This window comes from Desmodus rotundus, chromosome 3 (assembly GCF_022682495.2).
Source record: "Desmodus rotundus isolate HL8 chromosome 3, HLdesRot8A.1, whole genome shotgun sequence".
NCBI lineage: Eukaryota > Metazoa > Chordata > Mammalia > Chiroptera > Phyllostomidae > Desmodus > Desmodus rotundus.
Genome location: NC_071389.1, coordinates 49,679,149 through 49,706,492, shown reverse-complemented (window position 1 = coordinate 49,706,492; position 27,344 = coordinate 49,679,149). Strand labels below are relative to the sequence as shown.

Genomic DNA, 27,344 nt, shown 5'->3' with positions numbered 1-27,344 from the left:
TTTAAAATTCAGAGTGCACTGCGTGAGGTCAATGCAACCTCAGCATGGGGTTACACAGACCTCTCTCCCAGGACCCCTGAGAACTTCCTGCCACAGTGAAATTCAGACGCACGCCTCCCTTCCCTCACCCCAGGCAGATGCAGCCTGGGAGGCGCAGGGTGTGAAAAGCCATTCTTAGGCTGGATTTCAGCTTAGATGAGTGCATTACACTAAAGACACCCTACTTTGAGGTCTCATATAATATTTCCTTTGGAAAGGGGGTTTACTTTTGAATAAATTTGAAACCAATGCACTAGAACATTCTATCTCTCACAAATTGATGGCAGTATCTGGAGAGTTAAATAAATGAACATATCAGGTATCTGCTACCATACCAAAGTCATTTTCTAACCCAAATCACACATGATGGAGAGACTGGTGGGTGTGACTTGCAGGTCCCAAACCATTAATTTAGAGATAATGAACTGCTATGCCTTTCCTCAACAATTTACAAAACCAAATGGTTGTTACGGAAGAGTCATGGAAATTTAAAGTACAGCACAGGGAATACAGCCCATAATATTCTAATTACTATGTATGGTGTCAGATGGGTTGGTTTGATCACTTAGTAGGTTATGTAATATCTAATCACTGGGGTGTTCACCAGAAACTAATAAAATAATGTATGTCAACTGTAATTGATAAGTAAAAATGATTTTAAATGGAGAAAGAAGAAGAAAGTTTACCTTCAGGTTTTTGAGGAAAGTCTCGGCATGCTGAAGAGCGCCCTTAATGTAAAAGGTGACCATCCCAGGGCACCCCGTGCACTGACGCTGGCCCAGCTCATACTGAGGGTGAGAGGGCAGCCCTGTAACAAAGCCTCATTTTAGGATCAAACATGTAATTTCAAAACAAAGAAAAAAACCACTGCTTGCTTAAGTAAACTACAAATAAGCCTAATGATGAGCTCTGCACCACCCGACCGTCACAGCCGGGTGCTTGTTCTGGCTCCTGTCTCATCTCTCTAGTTTCCTTGCGACCTGTCTTTACTACGCTCTCCACACTCTGGCCACACTGGCTTCCTTTACTCCAGCAGTACCAAACGCTGTTTTCATCCCAGGGCCTTTTCTCCTGCTGTTCTATAACCCGGAATGTTCTCCACACTGACTGCCCTACCCCTTGCCAATTATATCCTTCTGTATTGTCTTACTTAATATCTGTCATATTCACCAGCCTAGTTCCCTGAGAAAATCAATGGTTTGTTGATCATTGGATTCCAGTTCCTAGTACAAAGCTTGATCCACAGCTGGCAATTAATGTTTAATGAATGAATCTGAAATGCCTTGTCCAAGCCTTGTAAACCAGTGTTACCTAGTCTTTAGGTCACAGCTCAAAACGTTCTTCCCTGCCTTCATTCAAAATATACACTTTTTTACCTAGGGTACATATAGGGTATTTAATCTCCTTTGTACAGAGCGAGGCAAAAGTAAGTTTACAGTTGTTCCTATGGAAATAATACAATAATTAATAAACGATCAGAATAAACTGTTTCAAGTACTCACTACTGTAAAACTACTTTTGCCCTGTCCTGTATTTCTGTCTTGGCTTATTAAAGTTATTTGAGGGTAGGGATCAGGCTTGTTTCTCCTGTATACCCAAGCCTATGTGGCTAGATACCTAAAAGAGATTAAAATAAATATTTACTTTAGACCACCACAATTTAAAAGACTGCTAAAATGAATTCAAACAGTAACATGTAAGTCTGGTAATTCCACATGAGTGTTTCTACAGGTTGTGAGATGTGAAGGAATTCAAAAAGGAAGTAAGAGAGCGTTTGGGGGAATTTTGGTACTAGGTATCAAGTCACAAATTAGGATGTATCAAGTTACAATCTAAGTTCGATAAAAGAGCTAATGCAGAATAGTAGACTAGCAAGGTTATGTGCAAATCAACTGGAAACTCGAACGTTGCAATCTCGGAATAGGTACAACAAACCTGCAAGCTAAAAACCAGCACAGGAATATCTAATGCAGTGATTTCCAACCAGCGTTGTTGAAAGAATTTTTAAAACATGCTTTAAATCCTGTACCTGATTATCTAGTTGGGGGCACTGACCTCTTTTTCCCTTAGATTGTCAAATAAAAAATGACAACAACCAACACAACAATAGCCACCCAGTGTGAATGAATCAAAATTTTACCTATTTTTTTGTCAGATTGGCAAAGGTACATTTTTTGGTGTGCTGCAGAATTTTAGTAATCTGGGCCATGAGATGAAAAAAGTTGAAAATTGCTAGCCTAATGCATAAGACTAATTTCTTACCATCCAAGCATCCAGTACCCTATGGGCAACACAAGGCCGGAGACCACGTGTATCTTCTTCACCACCAGACCCTCCACAGAGCCTGACACATGGCCATGTTCGTTAGTGAATGGCAAAAAAATATATGAAGCACCTAACTCACAAATAAATGTTACAGACACAGGATGCTTAGGATAACCCTTACAACCCGAAGAATATGTGCTTAGAAATCAGATTAACATACCAGGATAAATAACCTTTTCTACCAGAGGATTTGATTCCAGAAACTGAGCAACTGCCATTCCATTTTCAAAATGCTTCTTCATTCGGACTTGGAGAGTCTTCAGACCTCGATTGCAGAGGTAACAGTCAAAAGGAGAGGGGACCGCTCCAAGAGCTGAAAAATAAACATATCCTGGGTTAGTGTGAAGGTAAGAACCCACAAACTTCTCTGACCCCTCTTTTTCATTAGAGTGTCTCTGAGAAGCCAGCTACAAAACCCAATGCTTGAGCTTTTCTTTTTTGGGGGGGGTGGGGAGAAGGGATTAATATAGCAAATCAGAAGCATGAAAATGAAGCATCAAATATGCTCAGAGAAATGGGCTTTAAAATGAAAGGGAAAATGATTATCTTGAACCTATGCATAAACACAGCAACTTTTGGAAGATGAACATAAATAGTCCTTTCTATAAGATGACATACTGCGCATAGCTGAAACTTGCATTTCTTTGAAAAGTATTACGATATAGAGGGAAAAAAGCAGTCCAGCTCCTTTAATTACTGAATGTTCTACTGACATTCTTTTAGCTTTAATCTAAAGCAGGCTATGACTTTACATGCTACCAGGAAATGGAGCGCACTCCTACTTTTCATAATAAATGAAACATATCAAGCATCAAGTTTGGTTTTCCCTCCTTTTGATATTTCAATACTGATTTCCTAGAAGGGCATTAGTATCCCTAATTATGTTTGTATCTTATGTGTCTGTCAAACTGCAATAATTGATCAAAGTCTCTCTAAATAACTCCTATCTATACTGAGATAACTAAACAATCTCAACAGGAAGTGATGTATAGACATCTGTTCAAAAGTACAAGTTTATATCTTAAGTGCTATTTAAAATTCAATACAATTCCAGATATAAAAATATAATACAAGAAAACCATTGCATCAATGTTTGGGTTTTTTTTTTTAAAGAAAATATCCTCATTAAGTCTTGAAGCTAAAAATTCACTTGGGCTGAACCTTACAATCAAAATTAACATGGACTTGAAAAATAACGAAGCTCATCTTTTGTGCCATGTTGTGAAGCCCTGTTGTGCTAAACCACACCCCTTATAACCCAGTTTTCCCACTTTCCTCTAAATAGTCCATTTTTTACCTCTGTTTGTCATTTCTTTCTAAATTAGTAGAATGCTATTATTTCACAATATTTAGTGGAAACACAAATATTAAGTATAGCCCCTGTATAGCCCCTCAAGAGCATAAAATAACCCAGACCTTTTAATACTTACAATTTTGCAAGAATCGAAGCCTATCATGGAGGCTTTCAGAATTAACAGACACTAAGCCCATTACAACATCGCTGTGGCCTAAAACAAAACAAAAACTGTTAAAAACAATGTATGTTTTTTCATCAATTTATAATTTCTAAAATATGACTTTCACTTGAAAAGCTCAAGAATAAGCTCAAGAATAAAAATCCTATAGAATAAGTTTAAATAAACTTTATACAATTTGACAATAGCAAAAGCCATACTTAAAATAAGAAACTGAAAATCATATAAAAAGTAAACATTTCTTTTTAAGCTGTAAGCAGGATAAAAGTATAATCTCTTATAGTAAATTTTAATCTGCTTATAAATCATGAGCATACTTTTGTTTGCTACAAATAAAATCTTATTTTTAATCAAAGTATAATTCTTTTACTTTCTATAAGGGCCACAGAGAAAATCTGAATAATAATAGAATTAAAAGACCAAAATGTCAAGCCCTCCGCTCCTTTCATCGATCCATGGAAGAGAACATTCAAAGTACAGACTCTGCATGTCTTACCATTCATATACTTTGTTGCTGAGTACATGCAAATGTCAGCTCCCAGAGCCAAAGGTCGCTGAAAAGAACAAATGTTTTTATTTTAAATAAGAAGTCACTTGCAAATATTCTTCATTACTTGCCTATTTGCTATTATAACTACCATTCTTATTCTAATTTTTAAAAAATACATACACCTTAAAATTTTCCAGGATCTCTGATATAATCATTCCCCTTCCACCCTCCCCCAAATAAAAATACAAAGTATTGGATCCAATAGTCAATCCAACAGCACAAATCTTTGTAGGAATAGCAGATAAACTCAGGTCAGCAGGTCTTCTGAAACTTTCTTTAGAGTTGCTGACTGGCCCCTAAATTTATGACCTACAACAGAAATGTTGGTATTCTTATGATTCAGTAGTCATATAAAATAACTGACATAAACACTCCCCAATTGTTATGTCAAGTAAGATAAAACTAACCTCTTAGATTTTCAATCATTAAAACCTGACAATATATGGTGCTTATGCACTTGGTTTGCCATGACCTTGACCCTTAATTACTCTTTTAGTATATTAGTTTTGCCAAGTTTCATTCACTTATAAAGAAATTTGATTGGATTTTTTTCCTCACTGGAGATAGTCCTGCAGATTAATCCTTTAGTCTTAATTCATCTTTGCTGCAATCACCTTATCACTAAACAATATACTATCAATATCTTTCCATTTATATTTTCTTTAAAATAAGTGATGAGGTCAAACTAGATGATGTCTAAGGTCTCTTCCAGGACGAATATTCTGTAAACTCTTTGGTGGAAAGAAAAACCAGTAACTAACCTCTGCTGATCTCATCATGTGCCAAGAACCATGTAAAATACTTTACATAAGCCAGTGAAGCACTGTGCAAAATGCAGGGTCCAGTAGAAGTGAAGCTTGTCTGAGTGTGGTTGGAAGGGCACGGGAATGTCTCACAGGAGATGGACAGCAATTTGAACATTTTACCTAAAATGTCATATGGTGTTCTTGAGTGTCATAGTGTTAGTTATAGAATTACATGCTTGTGATTTTGTAATAAAAGGTTTTGTATCCCTGGCTGGCATGGCTCAGTGGATTAAGTGCCAGCCTGAGAAATGAAAAGTTGCCAGTTCAATTCCCAGTTGGGCACACACCTGCACTGGGGGCCAGGTCCCCAGCTGGGGGCATGCGAGAGGCAACCTATAGATGTTATCTCTCTCATATCAATATTTCTCTCCCTTTCTTTCTCCCTTCCTTCCCCTCTTTCTCAAAATAAATAAATAAAATCTTTTTTTAAAAAAGATTTTGTAATAAAAAGAGAAGCATTATTTGTGCCAGATCCTGTATTTCACCTAACTCAGTAAAATCAGTACTTTTACGATTCTAACTGTACAGATGAGGAAAAGGAACAAAGAAAAATAAAAGATTACTCAAATTTTTTAAAAAACTGGTAGAGCCAGGACTCACGCCCAGACTGCCTGAATCCAAAGGCTCTGCTCTGAAATGTTATGCTCATAACTCTGCCCATTTTGCCTTTTGTGAGACTCACAGAAGATCCAGAAGACAAAAGTCAGGCAAGAAAGAGAATATATCCAGTTTAATGAGGATAAAACAGTGAGGGGACCACGTCAGAAGATGTACTCTGTGGGATCAATACATGTGTTTGCCTAGGAACAATACATGTGGCTCTGATTAATTCAGCTGGAATGAATCCAGGTTGAAATAAAGCAACTTGTCATCCCTGTCATAAGCAATGCGATGTGGGCTTCAGGAAGGTAGAAAAACTGGACCTACTCTAGTAATGGTAATAGGAGGAAAAGGGCCAAGCCTGATGAGTAACAAGCTATAAGAATTCACGCCATCTCTTACAGGACTCACTGTGTCTCAATCCTATGCTGTGTGAACTGGCCTACTGTCAGGGGTACATGGACTAAGAAACTGAGATAAAGAATCTGAGAAGGAAAATCACCTGTGACAAATAGCTAATGCTAGCAGATTTTCACTCAGAAACAGACTACCTTATTGGGTTTTCTCTCACAACATGATACAAGAAGCAGCTAAAGATACAGTCAACACTCTATTGCGGTGGTCCATACCCCCAGATTCAACCAACCATGGATGGAAAATATTTGTAAAAAGAGTTACACCATTGCTGACAGGTACTATGTAGTTAGGCCTGAACTGGTTGCGTCTGTACTGAACATGTATAGACTTTTTTCTTGTCATTATTCCCTAAACAATATAGTATAACAACTACTTACATGGCATTTTCATTGTATTAGGTATTTTAAATGACCTAGAGATGAATTAAAGTATACAAGGCGAAGTGCATGAGTTATACACAAATATCACGCCATTAATATAAGATACTTGAGCATCTGTGGACTTTGGTATCCAGAGGGGTTCTTGAAACCAATCCCCTTGGATACCAAGGGACAACTGCATATATCATGGAGGCAGTGGCCCATGAAGCTATCTGAAGGCAATACCCTTCCTTCAGCCAGGAAGAGTATTTTAGGAAAGGAGAATAAAACATGGTAATGCCTTCTGCCTTCTGAATAAAATGAAGGAAGGTGAAGGACAGGCTTATAAATTACCAGAAAGTCAGCCAGTAACCCCAAGGCAGAAGCCTGGGCAGACTTCACACACCCGAAACAGAGGGAGGGAAATGTAAACGACTGAGCTTGTAACCATGGGCCTAATTGAAGAGCTGAAGAAAATGAGCAGAGGTTTCAGGAACTCTGTAATGAAGGTGAACTACGGGAAGTTTAATAAGAATGACCACAACGTACAGGCAGGAAGGAAAGAGCAGGGAGAAGGTAACGCCTAATGAGGAAAGGAAACAAAGTTAGGCTGCGCAGAGGAAAGAGAGGGAAACTGAGGAGAGGGTGGGACAGACAACTATTCGATTACAGAGATCCCAAAACTACCAACAGCAGCAAAATAGAAGAGAAAGGAAGAAGAATCTAGAAAAAAAAAGTAGGAGAAAAAAAGGAAAGACATGAAAGATAAATGGGAAGCTTTGGGGATGGGGAAAGATGTATGTAGAGGCATAGTTGGAGAAAAAGATAGTTTAGGAGGAGCACTCTAAATACTTATAGCTACAATGTGAAACATACAGTAGAAATTCATAATACAAATAAGGCAAAGGGCTATGCATAAAGGGTTATGCACAATCTATAGGTGCTGAGGGAAGAGAAACAGAAAGAAGGGAGAGAAATGCAGAATAATATGTGTGACATACACTGAGATGTCACTGAGTACAGATTTTCTTTTCCTTTTACTTGGAAGGTTGGTCAGATAAAACCATATTAGGGATGACTGAAAAAATAATATTACTAACTTGTAACCAGCACATAAACAATCAAGTCTCTACATGTGCAAGGCACTGACAGATACAATCACAAAATAAGGCCACATCTTCAGAGAGTTTTCATCCTAAGAAAACCTAAAAGCTTTAATTAAGACAACATTTAAAACCCAGAAAGTCCCATACAAGATATTAACCTAAGGAAAAGAAGGACCTGTTCACATTAAAATCAATTTCACACTCATAAAATCTAACCATAGTTACTGTTAGACATTAGAATTATAATTGGGTCTTTTCTACCACTGGTTAATATCTTTACAACCCGATTACAGTTGTCTGTGTAGTCCACTAATCATACCAACAATTTTATTTGCATTTACCTGGAAATATGCCGACATAAAAGTGTTGTCCACGACCAAAATAATGTCTCCGTGTTTATGGACGGTATGTGCACAGGCTTCAATGTCAATCATCTTCAGGATAGGGTTTGTTGGCGTTTCAACCCAAACAAGCTAAAATGATTCAGTAAATTATAAGAGTTTATGAAAAACACTGTACAAACATACATCTCACATCTTGTAACTGTCTGAGAGGATCTATCAGGAGAGCCTGGATGATGAAGTTGAAAGGTTCCAATCTGAATCTGAGCCCCCATAAATTTCTGAGAGGTCACAGCTAAGTAACTTGCCCTCTATAGTCCTCAAACTCTTCTTCTGTACATTGGGGTTGGTAATATTTACCTGATAGAGCTGTTGTAAGGATCAAATGAGATAATATGCATAAAAGCAGAAGAGTAGGCAAATTAATTATTGTAATTATTTTCCATAACAAAAGATGATGTATTCCAAAGACATAATTCAGTGTCTGGAAATTTTATCCTCAAAGATAACATATCTAAGGTATTTTTATTACCAAGAATTTTTATTAAAGAGAACTATCTCTAAGATGCCAAAAATATCCTCCATATTAACTTAAGTAATGCCAGATGCACGAGAAATTATAAAATGAGTGCCCAAGACCTGAAGAACATGGGTTTTAGAGTAAAGAAGAAAAGCAACACACACACACACACACACAGCACAAAACCCAGCTTCAGCTCACTTGAGAGAGAGAGAGCACCACACACATCTACACTCCAAACTCTGGCACGATTCAGGCACAGTGCGTGCTCGACAGCTATTGAAAAACAAAAGAAAAAAGAAAAAAGAATTCCGTTTGTTCAACAAGGTGGCACTGTATTGAATGACATTATCTATTGATTTCTTCTTAAAAGTTAATATTTCTTTTTTATTACATAATAAATGGGCAAAAACCCTAGAGATTTACTGGAGAAAAGATAAGGTAGTTAAAGTAATGTACATTGTAAAAGAATTGAATTATTTAAAGAATCTATAAAAATTATTTATGGGTTAGTATTTATTACTCCCATTCATTATTAAAATAATAATAATAATAATTAGCCCTGATTGGTGTGGCTCAGTGGGTTGAGTGTCAGCCTGCAAACCAAAAGGTCACCAGTTTGATTCCTTGTTGGGGCACATGCCTAGGTTGCAGGCCAAGTACCTGGTTGTGGGTGGAGAGAGACAACCCACTGATGTTTGTCTCACATATCAACGTTTCTCTCCGCCTCTTTCTCCCTCCCTTCCCCCCTCTCTAAAAATAAATAAATAAAATCTCTAAAAATAATAATTCAAATAAAAATAAGTAAATAAATACAAAGTAGATTTACAGGCAAAAAAATAAATGCCTAGTAGATTCACATGCAAAAAATCTACATTTTCAGGGGGAATAATATTAATTCAAGTCCCTAAAGAGACACTACCTAAAGTTCTGCTGACAAGGATTAATATACTCACTATTTGCTTTCCTTCCTTAGAAAGACAGACCAGCTATTTTAACAAGTATCTTTTCTCCCAAGAAAGATTTCAAAAAAAAACCCAAACAAGTCCCTTTGAAAATAAACCTTATTCAGTCAAAGTTCACCTTGGTGTTAATCTTTAATATATTTGTATGAAAAAAATTTTCACTTTTTAGCAGTCACTTCAATACAATCTTGAGTACAATTCAAAACTTTTAATCATTAGCAAAAAGTTGGAAAGGGCTGACTTAAAAAAGAACTGGTCCTTCTTTCACCCATGCAGAATTTAAATGAGGTCCCAAGAAAGAATATCACATATGCCATTCACCAAGGCACAAAACCCCTTCCGGTGGCACACAAGCTTCCCAGGATGGAGGCTAAAGATTGCTAGTGGCCCATTCTTTACTTCTTTTATTTTGCTGAAGTATCCCGTAAAACCCTTAAAAAGCCACTATACTTAGGGTTCAGGGGGCTTGGCAAGCTTCCTTTTCTGTAACCCAATTTCTGTGATGACTTCTGTTACCAATACTAGCTTAGTAATGCAGTTAAGAATTGTGTGCTTTTGCTCACAAAACGTTTTAACAGTTATCATGCACTGGGAACTGTACTAAGCATTCCATACGCTTTATCTCATTTAATTCACACAACCACCTTTCTGTAAAACAGATACAATTATCCCCATTTTGTAAATGAAGAAATTGAGACTTTGTTTAAATTATTTGCCAGTAATCACATACCAACTACAATTCAGAATTAGACTTTGAAACCCACTCTGAAATTTATGCATCTAATTGTTATGCTATAATACTAAGGAGACACTGGAGCTATTTTATTCTTGTTGATGGTTCCCAATGGCTTTTAATAAAATTTGTTATTCAAAAAATTATGTCCCCTGTTAAACAGAAATGATGAACACAAAACATCAAAGGGAAAAAGACAAAACTGATAACTGAATACCTTGGTTTTTGGTGTAATGGCTTCCTCTAGTAGTTCAGTTTTGGAACAGTCAACAAAAGAAATCTTTAATCCAAATTCAGATGCCACCTTATTGAAGTACCTGTTTGTACCTGAGACAGAAGAGAATCAGATGAAATGGAAAGGACATTGTGTTAAGAAAATTCATTCCTTATAATCATTAAGAATGTTAATGAGCCCTGGCTGGTGTGGCTCAGTGGACTGAGTGCCAGCCTGCAAACTGAAAGGTTGCTGGTTTGATTCCCGGTCAGGGCACATGCCTGAGTTGTGGGCCAGATCCCCAGTTGGGCGTCTGTGAGAGACAATGGATCCACGCTTCCCTCGCATATCATTGATGTTTCTCTGCTCTCTTCCTCCCTCCTTTCCCCTCTCTCTAAAAATAAATACATAAAATCTTTTTTAAAAAAAGAACAGTAATGATTATACCTTATTGATAAAATCACCGTAAAAATATAATGAAGTGTCAATTGCCAAGAAAAATACAACTAAGAGCAATTCTACTTCAGTTAAATACTTTGGCTATTACATATTGTAAAGAATATAAGGTTGGCTTTTTTTAAAAAAAGGTAGAGAGTCAAATAAAACATACTTGATATCTACAGCAAGTGGCATGAAGCAGAAATTGTTTCTCAAAACACACAATCTCTACTCTTCAAATATTAAGGGACATGCTCCACAAAACATCAGTATCTTTTTTAACAATTTCTTCCTATTACTCAAATCTAAAAGAAATGAACCAATGTCAATGAACAATGTCAATTGTTCAAAATGAATTTCAATCTGATTATACTTTGGTTATAGAAAAAAATGGTTATTATTCTGTGTACTTTCTCAATATTTTTGTTATGTGGTTCTGAAAGCTTTAATAGAAAAATGAGACAATGTAAATCAAGCTAGAGTTTATAGTGAAATAACATAAATCATTTATCGTAGTATAATTTCTTTTATAAGTACTGTTCTGGAATTTGATTTTTACATGTGCAAAATTTAAAGGGAAAACTGCTATTATTAATAGTTAACCAAAAGCAAACAAATACTCTGAACTTTTACACTGAACTTCTGATGTTACACAGAGACTGAACTTACCGCATTTTTTGGACTATAAGATACACTTACCCCCCCAAATTTGGGAGGAAATGGGGGTGTGTCTTATAGTCTGAAAAATACAGTAAATAACACAAGATTGAAAACTAGTATAAACAATTGTTACAAATCAACAGCAAGTTTCAAGATTTCATGCTATTTTTGCCATGAGGTTTTCATAATGCATTATAAAAGTAACAAAACGTTTGAGATTTTATTATTTCAATTCAACAAACTATAATAGGGACCTAAGACAAAATATACAGCCCTTCGTAATTTCTGATCTGTGAGTTCCTGACAGATTAAGTCTTTATTCAAATAGGATAATAATATTCTAGAAATCACATTTTAATTATTTGGAAGCATTAGGAATATACATGTATATTTGCCAAAAAAAATGTTGCTATTGTTTTGAACACAAAAATGAGTCTTGCTTAAGGTAGGACAATCTGTCTTCTTTACCTACCCACTCGCCACTTTAAGTAGCATTTAAACTCTTTAGAATGAAAGTTCTTAAATTTGGATCAATTGACCCACTTCAAGGGGTTGGCCCCCTTGACCCTAAAATTAAAATCATAAATGTTGGGTGTCATCTTAAATAAACTTTTTGGAGGAAGGGGTACATAACTTTCAAAAGATTTTCAAAATGTTCCCTAAAACCAAAAAGGGGGAAAGGGTAAAGGGGATGGGTAGAGTTAAGCTATTTTGAAAGTGACCTGGGTTACAAAAGTTAATCTTCATTGCTGGTCAAAATTTTAAATTATACTAGAACATTCTCCCTTTAAACACTGTCTTCCCTAGAGCAAAATATGTCTGAAAGTTGAACAAGCCCTACATCCTCATTCCAACAGCTTAAATAAAATTATTATTCTTCAGCCTCTCATACAAGCTGTTCCGAACATGGACCTGAGCATCGACGCTCCTCTCTGACCAAGTCTGAGCCAGCTTGGAGGTATCCATTATACCTCCAAAAGATAATAAATAATCAATAATCTTGGCAACATTGTTAATATAATTTAGGACCCACTTTATTATCTTTAAATATCAGTTGACAAAACAACAATGCGAGAGGTCACCTACCTCCATATACATCATCCATGCAAATAATTTGGTCTCCTGCTTTTAAGAGATGGGTAATAGTCATAGTGGCTGCTAAACCTGAAGCAAAGGCCAAACCTAAAATAAAAACCAAGTTGGAGTAAACCAAAAGGTCAGGCCAATAGGAAAAAAACACCTACAGTATTCACTTGCATTACTTTATGTCCCTCTCTCTGCTAATAGGACAGTCATCACTGCTGAGTCACCAGAAGTCCCCTGATGAATACCTTTACAAAACCCCTTTTCCATTTCAAAGACAAAATATATATATATATATATATATATATATATATATATATATATATATATGTAGGCCCATGTAGATATCTATATCTACATGAATATCAAATGGAAAAATCTGCCATTTTGCCTCTATTCATATTTATCTTTACCTAATAATTATACATATGCATAGTTTACCAGCTGTGGGACATTGGGCAAACAATTCAGTGTTTTAATAAAATAACAGTTTTGAACTAGCTCATCCTTTTTTCATTCCGGTTCTACATTCCGTGCTTCTGTGATTTTCTCTGTACATATAAGGATAGATTCCAGACTTCACAAACTTTGAATTGGAAATCACTTACTGTACTTAGCCCCATCCAGTGCTGCCACAGCTTTTTCCAGGCAATTCCTGGTGGGGTTTCCAGAACGGCTATATTCAAAACCCTGAAGAAAAGAAGTCAGAGTTCATTCTAAGAAATTTAAGTTTATTATCAGGCTCATAATAGAGACTACTCCACAACTATGGGTTCATTCTACTAAAATGAATTTCTATTATTTATTTATGACATGTCTTGCATTACAGGCATAACTGTACAGTGGTGTGGAGAGGCTCTGAAGTCAGCCAAACTGAATTAGAATTCTTTATCTGTCATTTATGCGCTACATGCCAAAAGGTAAGTTACTTAACATTTCCCAGAGTCGATCTCAATATCCTAAATGAGAATAAGATACAGATATCTAATTCATAAAATTATTGTGATGATAAAAAGAGATAATATATAATAAGCACTCTTCACGGTGCCTAGCACGTACTAACTGCTAGATAACTGGGTGTTTTCACTACTAGCATTATTATTGTTAGATTTACCTTCCTACCCATAACCTGGGGACATCAAGAAAAGGGGATCATCTGAGACAAGAGTTAAGCTAATTCTAACCTGTATTTCATTTCCTAATAAGTGATGCAAATTCTGTTTAGTTTCCAACAAGAAGCTATGAACGGATTCTACAAATGCTCAAGGATCAGATCTTGGCTCTATAGAAGTGACTCAAAAAATAGAGTTATTCTCGGCAAAGCATATCCACACATTACTTTTTAAAGTTTTGCATTGTTCTGTTTACTTGTGTGGTACCATGCTAGCTGTGTTCATCCAGTCATTTATTCAATCCTCATGATCCCTTTGAGGAAATAAAGCTAGATACAGTAGGGAATGTCACAGCCAGAACTCAAACCCAGGATTTACACATTGAGGAAAAATCCTATCATTTTCTGCCCTCCAGTCCCTCATCTCCAGCCTCCCCACACCACCACCCTCCCTACTATGGCACATAACAAAACACAACCATGCTTTACACCTTCATTTCTGAATCAGGAGCTCCCAGAATATTTATTTGTTTTGTATGCTTGTTTGTTTTTGACAAACTGAGTAGACATATTCTGTAGGGCTCCAGATAGTCTCATCTCTCCACACCATCATCTACTTGATGTGACCTGCAGTTGTACTCACCAGACAGGAAAAAAAAAAAAACCTGGTTGAATTCATGTGGCTACTACCACAGAAAGGTACCCCGTGCTTCTGCAAATATTAACTGTAAAGATTTAATGTTGTTGTGGGGGGGGGCAGGGAGCAGGGGGAGAAGTATATTTTAGAGGTAAATTCTTACCCTCTGGCCCCTTCAATAACTTTCCAAATGGAAATGGAGAATTAGATGCTTCTCATTCAGCTCCTCAAATTCTCTTTAGTGCTCTTATTTTATAAAGGTATTAAGAGGAGTTTATGGATTTTACCATCCCTGCTGGCTCTCTGAAAACATTGATTGATACCATAGCTACATGGTTAACTTTTGTGCTGAAGCTCCAGCAGCCACACATTCACAGAACCCTGCACCAGGAACCAGTCACATGCTTGGAAGACAGGATGTGCGTACACATATTGATTCCAAAATACGGTAGCTAGAGGTATCCTAAAACAATTGTAGAAATGCCCTTAGAACTCTACCTGACAACACCAAGGGTTAAGTCTAAAAGAATTTTCTTCAACTTAATATTACATACGTGCAAAAGAGGTTTTTAAAGTTCAGTCAAGGTTTAAGACCTACAAATTTCATTTAACTAACTTTTTCCTGAACCTCAGAAAGTTAATACTCCAAGATCTATCAAGTATGCTACACAAATGAGAAAAGGTATGCGATTAACAAAGAGGGCTCTCATAAGCCCTACATGTCATTTATCTATGACTCTGGGTCAGTTCCTTTTCTATAAAAAGTGTGTAATACCTGTCCTACCTCTAACCTGGTTGTTTTGAGGATCAAATGAAAAAATTGTAAATGTGAACACTATGCAATACCAAACTACTGACCACTTATAATGTACCATGCAGTTTAACATACATACCGACAGCTTATGTGGTAGGTACTATTATCAACCCCATTTACACAGAATCAGCCTGAGGCTTGAATAGGTTCAATAACTTTGCTTAAGGTCACCCAGTTCAGAAGAGGTGGTGTCAGAATTCAAGCCTAGGTCCTCTGACTACATGATTGGTGCTTTTAATCACTAAGCCACACTGCTTAAATGATGCAATGACTTGGGTTATTGCTAGCATTATTGAAGTAGAGCACAATGTAGCCTAATGCGTAAAAGCAGGGTTCCAGAACAGGGCTGGAATTCCAGTTCCACCACTTACTAGCCCTGTGGCCTTGGGCTTCTTGTCCCTAAATCTCAGTTTTTTCATAAGAAAAATGAGAACCTAGTTCAGACTAGGGCTGTAGTCAGGATTATCTGAGACTACACATGATACAGCACAGGAAAGTATGTATTTAGCACATGGCAAGTACTCACCAACTATTAATAATAGAATACAGCTTTGGGGATGATCTTGATTCTGAGTTATGAAACCCTTAATTTTTATCCGAATCACTTTATTTTTATCATTGTTATTGCTTAAAGAAATCAAGGAAGTTATGACCCTCAGCTATAAACTGCAAATTTGCCAGAATCTCATGAATTTCAGTCCAAATCTAGATGGCAACTTGAACAGACTGTTCCTTCTAGTCCTGCTTATCAAAAGAAATATGATCACTGGACCATCCAATAAAAAGCCTTATTGCCAGGAGGATTACGGGTGTAGCAAACATCCTTCCGGCTGCCTTCCTGATGTGTATGCCATTTTATAAGTTACTTGGGTTCCTTTTCAATTTGTAAACCATCTCTTTTCCCGCCCAACCCTGGACCGCCCCAGAGAGACCCAGCTCACCGAGTGCTTGCCGGGAGCCCCTTGTTTGAACGTGGTGGACATGGAGATGGGGGTCACTACAGCTCGGGAGGTCCATTGCTCTGGTTCCTGGCCCGCATGGATGGCCTGCGTGGCGAAATGTTGGAAGCTAGGCAGGAAACCGTGAGGGGAGACGTCTTTTTTCTGCATGCTAAGCTGCGAAGAAAGGAGAGAGGAAAACAGCGAGGATGATACAACTAGGAAACTGGTGCGTGAGGACGTGAAAGAGACTCAGAAGAATCAGGCGGAAGACAGCTAAAGAAACGCCTACCACCGGCAGCCAGCAGACCCCAGCCGGACGCCGGGACTCTTGCAGAGACTTTAGCGGCCTGGGAGGGATGTGATCCTCTTGGGGCGGAGCCAGCACGACCCAATGAGTGGAAAGCCTGACGCGGCCCCCGCTTCTCATAGGCTGAAAGTGGAGGCGTTGCTGGAGAGCGTCGCCGGGTCCGCCCTTCCCGGTGTAGATTGTGGCTTGTTGCGGGAGTCCGCGTTTCCACGCGGTGTGTCCCTGCAGGCAAAATTCAGCAGTCCCTGCCCTGAGGAAGCGGCCTTGCTTGTTCCTGTGAACCCCCTCGGGCATTGGTGTGACGTCGGACCACGGGTTCGCGGAAAACGTAGACAAAAGCTGGCTTAATGTTGAAACCTAGTAATCTATATATAGGCCGTACAAATAGCCTCCTCTCACTGCAGCCTTTGCCCTTGACCTTCCCCACCACCCAACCCCCTAGCCCCAGCACAATTTGTCCTGAGGGTGGGGCTGATGGGCGCCAGTGACCGAGTGGAGATTGTTTACAAAAACCGTGGCCAATTCTGTGAAGTTTGTAGCTTGGATTTTCTTTAGCCAAAGTCAGCGTGCCTTTTAAGGTACACTGTAGATTCCGTAATGACCCAGTACTTGCCAGGACTGAAACAAGAGAAAGGGTCTCCAAGCGAATTTCTGACAGCCTCCTAACAGCTGTTCACCCTTGACCCTTTTTTCAAGCATCATTATCTTCTTTTGAAGTACCCAGAAAAACTCTCCCCGGTGGAAAAGTCTGGCTTTGAAAAAGTTATTGGAACTTCAAATCCTTATCAAAAATCTCTTTTTAACAAAATCGACACACAATTGACAGCAACATTCTTGTAGGAGAAAGGAAACAGTCCCTTGGAGCTATGTTCACCACTCACCTGCAGCCAGAGCCCTGCTCTCACAGGATCACTCTTTTAAAACAAACAACAAAAATTTCCTTGTTCCCTAGACAGTACAGACTTGACCTGTTTACTATTGGGAATATTTTCTAGGACTAGGGAATTTGGGAATATTTCTCTTGCTGCAAAGCCTTTGGTAGAGGTCCGACATTTTGTTAAACCAATTAAGAAAAAAGAGAAGAAAAATAAATAGTTCTTAAAATTTTACTGGAAGGACTGAGGTAATTTACTTTTCAAATTAGCTTCAGGGGCACAACCATCAGCAGGCTTTTAGAGGCAAGGCAAAATGTCTTCACCTAGGGGGAGAAAGGATTCCAGAACACTAATATGTATTAATATACATTAAACTGATATTCTTCTGTTAAAAATCTTACATGTTGTCAACTGCAACTTAACTCAAGTGATATATAACTGTACATGGGTATGTTTATATGACATGATGCTTAGGCACCAGGAGGGTCTAAAACAGTCCTAATTAGTTTACCTTGGAATATTTGTGGAGAAACTCTGAGTTGCATAAATATGGGTGTTTTATTTAGTGTTATGGTAATAAAGGATCCTTTAAAAGATGGCACCAATATAAATGCTCTTTTTTACTCTCATAAATTTCAGAAACTTTATTAGATGGTAGCATAGTATCATGTATCTAGGATTCTTAGGATTCAGCTATTTTACTTGTAGGACTTTATCCTTCAGATGTATTCCTTCCTACGTGTATGTGAAGATGAGCAAGGATGTTCTTTATACCTATTTTTGCCATTTTTAATAACCAAGGAATGGAAAACAGCTTAAGTGTCCATTCATAAGAGACTCGTCAGTCAGTCTGCAGAATGACAAAGAAGCAGAAGGCTTATATGAGCTGGTATGGTGTGATCTCTAATTTCTGAGAACTTCAAAGCAATGTGGAAGCAATGCTTATGTTATTCATCTACTTTTGCAACAGTATATACCATGTTGCATTCATTTTAGACATGTATAGGTGGATTCATGTGTATAAAAATTACTCTGGTAGTAGAGGCCATGGATCTGCAGTGGAAAAAGTAATTTTGTTTACATTTTATTTGCTTGTTAAAATTATATTTCTTTGATTATGTTATTACAGTTGTTCCAATTTTCTCCCTATGTCCCCCTCAATCCAGCAGCCCCCACATTTTATTTGCTTTTGTGTTCCAGTTTTATACCATGGACATATATTACCTTCTCAACACTAATAATACCAAAAATTTTAATTTAAAAATTGCAACAAACAAGTTATTTAGAAAAAAACTTTTTAAATAGATAAAAGATACTTTAACTATAGTAAATGCTATATATTTGGGGCTGTGTGCTACGTTTTCATGTAAGTTACCTTGTAAAAAACAAAACAGGATTACCATAACTCTTACTGAAAAACTATTCATTCCTCTTGGAAATAGGATTCAGCATGGGTATATAATTTAGAGAAAATGAGAGAGCTCATCTTTTACATTTCTTTAAGATCTAATCCTTTTATACAACACAAGGGTCATTATTACATTTATAATAAATACTTTGAATAATAGTATAATAGTAATATGCAATATGAAAATAGCACTGTACTTCTTTTTTAAATTTTATTTATTGATTTTAGGGAGAGAGAGAGAGAAACATAACTCATTGTTCCACTTATTTATGCATGTATTGGTTGATTTTTGTATGTGCCTTGACCAGGGATCTAACCTGCAACCTTGGTGTATCAGAAGAATGTTCTACCCAGCTGAGCTACCCAGTCATGGCAACACTGTAATTCTTACATATATGAACAAAGGCCTCTACTACTCTCATTAAAGTCAGGCTGTGAGTGGTGATATTATGACTGAAGAGCAAAAACGGCACAGTAAGAACCTGGTAGCAGTGTTCATATGATGTCATTATGGGCAAGCATAAACATGGGCAATGATTTTGTTTTACCTCAGAAAAAAAGTTTTGCTTTTCATTAGACTTTTGCCAATGAAATTATGAGAAGGGAATTTGGGGCACAGTAGAATAAGACTTTATAGCACAAGTCCTTAATTTATGGGTTTTGTAGGTCACTACATTGGTCCAAAGCCCTTCAGATATCAGTTATGACACCTGCTTTCACTTGCCCATGAAAACAACTTTTAAAAAATAACAAAAAGAAACTGAATCTGGTTTGATATGACATAATTAGAAGTGTCAGCCATAAAACAAAACTCAACTAGGCATTCTGTCACCAAAAAGGATTTGCACAAGTTAAACAAAAGAATTGCAGTTCTGTGCTCAGGCAGCTCTGTTGAGCCACGTGTAGGTTGTCTGGACAAAGATGGAGGAACCCTTTATGGAGGAAAAGAGGAGGTTGAGGTGGTGGCTGTTCCAACTATGGGGCTATGTTATAAAATAGTGTTCTGACTGTAGGGCTCCGGTGACTGCTTAGTGTGTGAGAGCTCCTCCCATGGGCCCTCTCAACCAATTCCTGTGCAGGTTAAGGCTTCTGTCAGAAGTTTCAACAAAAGTGGTATATTTTGAGAATAAAAGTCTAAGTACCATTGAGGGAATTATTAAATTTAATACCAAGAGAGACACCGAGGAGTGAGCTTCTAGCACAACAAGTGCTTTGTTTTGAAGATAAGGTGCAAAAAAGACAAGTGACATGCTCATGCTAACTTATACAGTGGGTGTCTTATCTGAGAATAGATCAGAGCTTCAGACATTGGATAGGAGAAAGCAACCCAGAAATTATGAGGCTGCATTCCACAGTGATATAAAAGGATCCACAAAGGACTGAAAAACGTAACAAAGTACTGACCTGGGCATTTTTGAATAATGATTAAGCACCTGAGTTTTGGAGCCAGAATGCTTGAATCTGAAACTCAACCTGCTACGTCTGTGACCTTGAGGACTAGATTTTCTGAACCTCTGTAAGTCTCACTTCCTCTTCTGTAAAGTGAGGAAAATAGGAATACTTGACAGTTCTCAAAAATAGGTCTTTAGAAGCTCATGGCAGGCCAGAGAAAGGGTATGGGGCAATTAGGCTGAGTGGGTAGCACTTCGGTCAGAAAGCTAGTTTTTGATATTTACTATATTTGCAGAGGTATACTACACATCGATTATGTAGTCCAGTGGAGAAAGTGGGTGATAACATTTTTCACAGCTCATAAATCATCACTACAGAAATTAGGTATAAGAGTTATAGGTAATTTGAACTATCAAGACATTGTTCAATGTTCTTGTTCAACTGGTAATACAGCAATTAAAAATCTCTTGACTTTCTTGCTGACAATTTTATTTTTATTTATTTATTTTTCCTTTATTGATTCTAAAGAGAGAGAAAGGGAGGGAGAAAGAGATGGAGAGAAACATCAATGTGAAAGAGAAGCATCAATCCTTGTCCTTGCATGCCTTCTTCATGCAAAAGGTCCAGGAAGAGCACAAGAAAAAGTAGACTTTTCTGTCAACTTTTCCAGATTCTCTAAGAAATGTTCAGAGAGATGGAAGACCATGTCTGCAAAGGAAAAGTCAAAGATTGAAGATATGGTAAAGAGTGACAAAGTGTGCTATGACAGGCAGATGAAAAATTATGTTCCTCCCAAAGATTATAAGAATGGAAAGAATAAAAGATCCCAATGCTCCTAAAAGGCCTTCCTCTGTCTTCTGTTTTTTGTTTTTTTTTTTGTCTGAACATTGCCCAAAGATTAAAAGTGAACACCCTGGTTTATCCACTGGAAATAGTGCAAAAAAAAAAAAAAAGGGTGAAATATGGTCTGAACAGTTAGCCAAAGATAAGCATCAGAGGAATGAAAAGCTGTATAATATATAAATATTTTATATTCAATAAATTAGAAATGTGAAAAGGATTTTACTGTATACCATGCCAAGGGCAAACTGAAGTGGGAAAAAAACAGTCCTAGCAGACCAACAGGCTCAAAGAAGAAGAAAAAACCAGAAGATGAGGAGGAGGAAGAGGAAGATGATGTGGAAGAGGAAAAATAGGAAGATGAAGAATAAAAGACTCTCCTGTAATGATGTGTGCGGAGCATGTGAGTCCTCAGGCAACTGTTTTGCTAAGAATGTGAATTCAAGTGCAACTCAATATTAGATTCAGTATAAAAACTGTACAAATTATTGTATAGCTGATAAGATTGTAAAGGAAATATTTTTTTTCAAAATGCAGGTTGTAGATTTTTGAGGAGCTACTACATACAGTTAGATTTTAAGGTTTTAGATATTAAATGTTTCTAAATATTTAATGTTTTTTTTAAATTTGTTGATTTGTGTATTACCATACTCAAAAAAGCTCATAGAAATTGGTATCAATAGTAAATTTTGGGTTTTTTAGAATGTTGCATTTTGATTTTTAAAAAAATGTTGTAATGAAATAATGCATATTAAAAATATTCTTATTGTATTGAGTTATGTTTCTATTAGAAAACCAAAGATTAACCAGAAAACTTATTGTCTGAAACATTGTTTTAAAATGCTATTGGATGAACTTAATTTAAAAAATAATACAAATAGCCCTGGCTGGTGTGGCTCAGTGAATTGAGTGCCAGCCTGTGAACCAAAGGATCACTGGTTTGATTCCCAGTCAGGGCACATGCCTGGTTTGCAGGCCAGGTCCCCAGTGTGGGGCATGCAAGAGGCAACCACACATTGATGTTTCCCTTTTTCTCCCTCCCTTCCCCTCTGTCTAAAAATAAATAAATTTTAAAAAGATTTTTATCTTTAAAAATGCTACAAATATACCATATACAAAAATAAACTCAAGATGGATAAAAGACTTAAATATAAGTCACAACGCCATAAAAGTCCTAGAGGAAAACATAGGTAGGAGAATTTCAGATATTCCACACAACAGTATTTTCACCAATATGTCCCCTACAGCAAGAGATATAAAGGAAAGAATAAACAAATGAGACTTCATCAACCTAAAAAGCTTCTGCACAGCTAAAGGAAACATCAGCAAGATGAAAAGGGAACCAACCACATGGGAAAATATATTTGCCAATGATAATTCAGAAAAGGGTTTTATCTCCAAAATGTATAAAGAACTCACAGGACTCCACTCCAGGAAGACAAACAACCCAATTAAAATTTGGGCAAAGGATCTAAACAAACACTTCTCCAAGGAAGACATATAGAGGACCCAGAGACATATGAAAGGATGCTCAGCATCACTAGCCATCAGAGAGTTACAAATTAAAACCACAGTGAGATACCACTTCATAACAGTCAGAATGGCCATCATAAACAAATCAACAAACAACAAGTGCTGGTGAAGTTGTGGAGAAAAGGAAACCTTAGTACATTGTTGATGGGAATGCAGGCTGGTACAGCCACTGTGGAAAACTATGGAATTTCCTCAGAAAACTAAAAATTGAACTGCCTTTTGACCTACCAATTCCACTGCTGGGATTATATCCCAAGAATCCTGAAACATTAATTCAAAAGAACTTATGCACCCCAATGATCATAGCAGCACAATTTACAATAGCTAAGTGCTAGAAGCAACCTAGGTGCTCATCAGTAAATGAGTGGATCAAAAAACTGTGGTACATTTACACAATGGAATACTATGCAGCAGAAGGAAAGAAGGAGCTCCTACCCTTCACGACAGCATGGATGGAACTGGAGAGCATCATGCTAAGGGAAGTAAGACAGATGGTGAAAGATAGATACCACATTGTCTCACCTATTAATGGAACCTAATCAACAAAACAAACAAACAAGCAAAATAGAACCAGAGACTTGGAAATAAGGAACAAACTGACAGTAACCAGAGAGGAGGAGAGAGGGTAAAGACAGGGATAAAAAGGGAAAGAGCCGTCAAGGAACATGTATAAAGGACACACGGACAAAGCCAAACAGGGAAAGGATTGTGGGTGGGAAGTGAGGGTGAGTTGTAGGGGAAAGTGGTGGCAGGGAAATGGAGATGACTATACATGAACAACAATAAAAAAAGTAAAAATAATAAAAAATATTTAAATAATAAGCTCCCATTGAAGAACCTTGAAAAAGATAGAAAAATAATTATATTGAAAACCATGTAATTTGTCTTCTTTAGGTTTAATTTTTTATTTAATTTATTGGGGTGACATAGGTTAGTAAAATCCCGTAGGTTTCAGGTGTACAATTCCATGCTACATCATCTGTATATTGTATTGCAGCATTATTTACAATAGCCAAGATTTCGAAGCAGCCCAGGTAAGTGCCGATCATTAGATGAGTGGATAAAAAACTTGTGGTACATTTACACAATGGAGTACTACTTGGTTATAAAAAAGAAGGAAATCTTACCTTTACCAACAACATGAATGAACCTGGAGAGTATTAAGCTAAGTGAAATAAGCCAGTCAGAGAAAGACAAATACCATATGGTTTCACTTATTTGTAGAATCTAATGAACAAAATAAACAAACAAAATAGAAATAGACTTATGGATACAGAGAACAGACTGATGGCTGTCAAAGGCGAGGGTGTTGGGGGACATGGTGAAAAAGGTAAAGGGATTAAACACACACAAACAACTCACAGAGCCAGACAACACATAGTGACAACCAGAGAAAAAGAGGGGTGGGAGGAGGCAGAACACGACAAAGCGGGGATAAATAGTAGTGGAAGGAGACTTGACTTGGGATGGTGAACATCCCCAAACCATTTTTCAAATGAATCCATTTTTTTCCTATTAATCTCTTCACTGTCTAACTTTTCACATCTGTACATGGTAAAGAGGAATATGAGGGTGGGGATAATCTTAGCCTTGGTCTGTAATGACACATCTTTGGTCTTTGTGACCTTTCCTAATTTTTCCATCTTTCTAAGGTTCTCTTGATTTCTTGGCCATAGTCTCATTTGAATAGATGACCTAACCAAAGTAAGCAAAATCTTTAACAATGTCTTCATTGTCTAAGTTAAAGTTGTGAATTTCTTCTGTAGTCATAATTTTTGTCTTCTTGATGTTCTTTGATCTTGATGTATGCCTAATTAATGATATTTTTCTTCTTAATGTTCCATAGAAACCATTATCCTGAATTTGGTGTTACTATTCTTACACATTTGGTTTTGTACTTTAACTATATATGTTAACTCTAAATAACACAAACGAATGATCGAAATGTTAATAAGGCTGCTAAATGAAATACAAAATGACCAATTAAATTTGAATTTCAAATTAAAAAACAGTATTTTTTAGTATAAGTATGCCGCAAATATTGAATGGATATTTGTAATACTTGCTATATTGTCTCATATAATATTTGGGACATACTTATACTAAAAGTTGTTTAATCTGCTTAGGGTTGCCAAATGGTAGGGGGGTGGCTAGGGACTGGGTGAAAAAAAGTGAAAGGATTAAGAAGTACAAACTGGTGGTTACAAAATAGTCATTGGGATGTAAAGTGCAGCACAGGGAATACTGTCACTAATGTTGTAGTAACTACACACGGTGTCAGGTGGGTTGTAGAAATATTGGGGGATCCTTTCGTAAAGTATATAATTGTCTAACCACTATGCTGCACATCTGAGACTAATAAAATATTGGATGTCAACTGTCATTGAAAAATAAAATTAAAAATTGTTCAACTTGAAATTCAAATTTAACTAAGTGTCTTATAATTTTATTTGATAAATCTAGCAATTCAAGGGGTGAATGGATGTGGTTGCTCTGCATATACATGCATTAATGGAAAATTGGAGACAGAGACACAATAGTTTAGAGGCAGTTTCAAGTGATAATAGTCTGAACTCAAGTATGGCCAGTGCAAAATCGAGAGATCAATTTTAGAGGTATATCAGAGTTGTAAAGGTCAAGATTTGGTGACCGGTTGAATGTGGGGCTAAGAGAGAGGAAGGAGTTAAAAATAATGAAGGTGATATACAGATCTGGCCACTAGGATTGCTGATGGAGACGACTTCCCTATTGCACACGTTGAGTAATGACCCTTATCCATCTATTCCATTTAATCTCTTACGTACCTTCCCATTGTGTTTTAACCCCTTCTTTCACTGACAAACCCATTCACATCTGTGTCCCATCTTTTGTTCCAAGCCTTTGTTGGAGATCTCAAAATCATTTCATTTGTAAATGTTGCATTTTGTCTTTTCCCTTTCATCTCATAACTTGTACTCGTTATGCTCCTGGCATCTTCCGTCCCTCCTTCTTCCCTACCCTCCAGAAGTCTGTGCGTCTTATCTGTCTCAGAGGACTTGCTTCCTTGTGGAGCTTCCACAGCTCTTGGTTCTGGGTTTCCTTGGCAACCTGTCTCTCTGATTTTCTCTGCTTACTTAATAGAAATCTGACTAAATCACTAATTATCACTGGTAAAAAATAGTAAAAGGAAAAGAAAATGACCAGCATTGCCTCTGAGAAAGGAAGTGTGCCATTTTAGAGACAACAGAAAAACACTGAGAGCTGGGGAGATGGATGTGAAATGTGTGAAGAAGGTACAGATTTACACGGTTTGTTATTCTCATTGGGCCATGCACTGGCAGTAGCGCTGTCAGGGATGTTCAAGATGATAATTTCATTAGCTAGACAGCTGTATCAGCCATCCAACTAAAATCCTCCTAGGCCCAGTTCAAATGATATGGAGTGTAGGACATCATATTCTAGATTAGTGTGAAAATATGAAATACAAACCTTCAGAGAAAAAGAAAAAAAGGTGGATTAAACCTGTTCTAATGTTTACATTAAAAATATATCAGTATACAGCCCTGGATGGTGTGGCTCAGTGGATTGAGCTCCGGCCTGCGAACCAAAGGGTCACTCATTTGATTCCCAGTCAGGGCACATGTGGTTTGCAGGTCAGGTCCCCAGTTGGGGGCGTGGGAGGGACAACTGATTGATGTTTCTCCCATCTTTCTTTCTCCCTCCCTTCCCTTCTCTCTAAAAATAAATACATAAAATCTTTAAAAACAATAAAAATAAATAAAAATCTTAAAAAAGAAATACATTAGTAGACAACGTAAGAAAGATTAAGTAAGATTACTAGCTGCTTATCTTAATTTTAAGTTTGTTCACACATTTATAAAGTATAACCAGTGACATTTTATTATTTTGTACAGTACACTCTATATTTCATACTGTGTTACTATCACTTTTATTAAATGAAGACACAAGGATAAGGATTAGGTGCTTTGTCTAAAGTTAATACAAATACATATATTTCTGCCAAAATTCAGAAATATTCATTCTTAGAACCAGGGTTAATTCTCTAATTGTTATTGGCTATTAGTGAATAATAAGGCATTTAACAAAATCCTCATTAGAAAAAGTTGAAGGACACACTTATCATACTTCTTTCAGCTATTCAAGGCAAGCAGATCATTATTTGGTTTTCTTGTCACACCAGGAGGGAAATTAGTAAGTGAAGCCTATAAGATCAGAATGTTTTCTAGTAAATTCGATAATTGAGTTATATAGTAGAGTTGTTTCATTTCATTTTTAAATCTCTGGGAGCCGTACTTTTCCTGCCCTCTCATGTCTTTGTTTCTCCATCGTTCTTCTCACCCGATTCTTATGAAATAGTTTTGTAGTTTTTAGGGCTTTGGCCCACACCCCCCAGGCTCAGAAATGAGTGTTCCTTGGGCAAAGCTGATCAGGGTAACCTCTGCCTCAGGGATTTATTTGAGGCATCTCAGGAGTGAGCCAATCAACATGCTCCTGCGCACAAGGTTTGGACAGGGTCCTCTTACAGATGTCCGGCACCAAACTTGTGCTCTTGGGTCCTCCTTCTGGATCAGAAGGGAGACACAGGGCCTCCGTTGCTGCTGGCTGCGGTCTTGTGTGCTTGAGTGAGGCTGGCCTTCAGAGGATGCTCCAAACAGGGAGAGGCTTGCTGAGAGTTGCTGAGAAAATCGCATGTGGTTTGGAGGTGGTCACCTTTGAAAATACATCTCCTCACCTTTCTGTTATGTAAGTCAATAAATACCCTTAATTTAGGCCAGTGTCAATTGAATTAGTGTATTTATAAATGAAAAAAAATCCAAAATGATATAGCTCCTCTTGGGCCTCATATAAGCATCCA

The 27,344-nt window shown here is 37.2% G+C and overlaps 1 protein-coding gene across 2 annotated transcripts in view; it reads right to left on the bottom strand.

Annotated features, from left to right (window-relative positions):
- CTH (cystathionine gamma-lyase) overlaps nt 1-27,344 on the bottom strand; it is a 73,496-nt gene that overhangs the window by 4,940 nt on the left and 41,212 nt on the right. The window contains exons 1-10 of one of the 2 annotated variants that reach the window (XM_024565588.3): nt 16,424-16,724; nt 16,135-16,308; nt 13,240-13,321; nt 12,635-12,730; nt 10,454-10,563; nt 8,019-8,150; nt 4,336-4,393; nt 3,795-3,872; nt 2,525-2,677; nt 726-847 (exon numbers count right to left, since the gene is read on the bottom strand). In XM_024565588.3, the coding sequence (XP_024421356.3) occupies nt 726-847; nt 2,525-2,677; nt 3,795-3,872; nt 4,336-4,393; nt 8,019-8,150; nt 10,454-10,563; nt 12,635-12,730; nt 13,240-13,321; nt 16,135-16,308; nt 16,424-16,561 (1,143 nt within the window). In that variant the 5' untranslated portion in view covers nt 16,562-16,724. Of the gene's footprint in view, nt 1-725; nt 848-2,524; nt 2,678-3,794; nt 3,873-4,335; nt 4,394-8,018; nt 8,151-10,453; nt 10,564-12,634; nt 12,731-13,239; nt 13,322-16,134; nt 16,310-16,423; nt 16,725-27,344 lie in introns of those variants that run through there. The other variant, XM_053921752.1, reaches the window with a different exon arrangement.